Source organism: Pteropus vampyrus, unplaced genomic scaffold (genome assembly GCF_000151845.1).
Source record: "Pteropus vampyrus isolate Shadow unplaced genomic scaffold, Pvam_2.0 Scaffold712, whole genome shotgun sequence".
Lineage (NCBI taxonomy): Eukaryota > Metazoa > Chordata > Mammalia > Chiroptera > Pteropodidae > Pteropus > Pteropus vampyrus.
Window position 1 is genome coordinate 82,946 of NW_011889493.1, and position 1,655 is coordinate 84,600.

Genomic DNA, 1,655 nt, shown 5'->3' on the forward strand with positions numbered 1-1,655 from the left:
GATGCCTTCGCTTTGTGGCTCTCAGCCAGCACGCGGGGTCCAGGGGCCCAGGTGGCTGTCACTGGTCCACGTCTGCAGAGTGTCGCCCCGTCTCCCGATGGGCAGGCTCGTCCTGCGTGCCTGGCACCACATGCTCCTTCCGGGCTGGGGACGTCATCGTGTGACGTTGGGACCTCCTTAGTGGGGGAGGCCCCGGGAAGCCCTGGGCCTGGGGATGAGTGACCCTCGTGCTGCGTCCTCCGTTGTTTCTCTCCCCGCTGAGGGGGCTGCGAGGCCACAGCCCACGCGCCTGCTGCTTTTCCTCCAGACCCTTTTAGATCTCGGCGCCTCCCCCGATTATAAAGACAGCTACGGCCTGACGCCGCTGTACCACACGGCCATCGTCGGGGGCGACCCCGGCTGCTGCGAGCTGCTGCTGCATGAGCATGCCGCCGTGAGCTGCAAGGACGAGAACGGCTGGCACGAGGTCCACCAGGTGCGTGCCGCGACCCCGGCCCCCGCGCAGGGCAGGGCAGGGCAGGGCAGACCCGGCATCTCGTGGCCGGCATGCCAGGACACGGCTGTTTGCCCATAAAGACACATCTCTGGCTTCTCTCGAGAAGTCGAAAGATCTGGTAAGCCCATGGCGGTCCTGGGCGGCAGCAGCCGAGGAGCTATGGGGTGGATCCCCCTCGTAAGCGCCGGGAGCCCGCCGTCCTGGCGCCCCGACACAGCAAGGGAGCAGGTGCTTTCTGAGCACAGGTGACCCAGCGCAAGGCCCAATTTCCAAGCTCGAAGAGCACGTTTCCAAGATCGCACCTGGCCACAGCGCAGTGAGGGGGTGTCAGCTGCAGTGACAATGAGAGACAGAGTCCACCTGACGGCTGGGACAGAGGGAGTGGACCGAGGGCCGAGGAGGAGGAGCCATGTGGTGGGGACGCAGGGAAGAAACACCGGCCTCGGCCCCTCCCGCCCTCCCGTCGGCTGAGCCCGGCCAGAGTCGACCAGCCAGGTAGCCCGGCGCGGGGTGCGGGTCTGGGCAGAGGGTGGATGGTGGGACCGGGAGAACAGACAGCGAATGCCCGCCCAGGAAGCGGGGGAGGAAGGGGCTCTGAGCTGGTCTCTGCACCGGCAGTGACTTCGTCAGTTCCCGGGCTACCTGCCTGCTTCCCTCCGCCCCTGCTACCATACATGCCTGCCCCCGCCGCCTTACACACTTGCCCCTGCCACCGTACACGCCTGCCCTTGCCACCTTACACGGTGCCCCTGCCACCTTACACGCCTGCCCCTGCCACCGTACACGCCTGCCCCTGCCACCTTACACGCCTGCCCTTGCCACCTTACACGCCTGCCCCTGCCACCTTACACGCCTGCCCCCGCCACCTTACACGCCTGCCCCTGCCGCCGTACACACCTGCCCCATCTGGCAGGGGCCGTGCCCCCCACCCGCCATGGTCATGGGCTGGGGCGCCGAGGAGCAGTGGGTGGGCTGTGGGGCTGGGCGAGTCGACGCTGCCTGGTCTGGGGCCCGCGGTCAGTTCTGCTTTGTCGGCACCGTGTGGCCTGGAGGAGCATCCAGCCCCCAGGTGTGAGCCCTGAGCCCGTCCCCAGACGGGGCCTCTCACCGCGGTGAGAGGTGGTGACTGCCCCCCGTGTCCGTCTGCTCATCTATGAGG

At 67.8% G+C, this 1,655-nt stretch overlaps 1 protein-coding gene across 1 annotated transcript in view; it reads left to right on the forward strand.

Moving 5' to 3' along the window:
• The first annotated feature begins 214 nt into the window (after nucleotides 1-214).
• Nucleotides 215-1,655, forward strand: part of LOC111733980 (SH3 and multiple ankyrin repeat domains protein 3-like) — a 34,769-nt gene continuing 33,328 nt past the window's right edge. Inside the window, exon 1 of the mRNA XM_023526127.1 lies at nucleotides 215-475. Coding sequence (XP_023381895.1) covers nucleotides 215-475 — 261 coding nt within the window. The remainder of the gene's footprint in view (nucleotides 476-1,655) is intronic.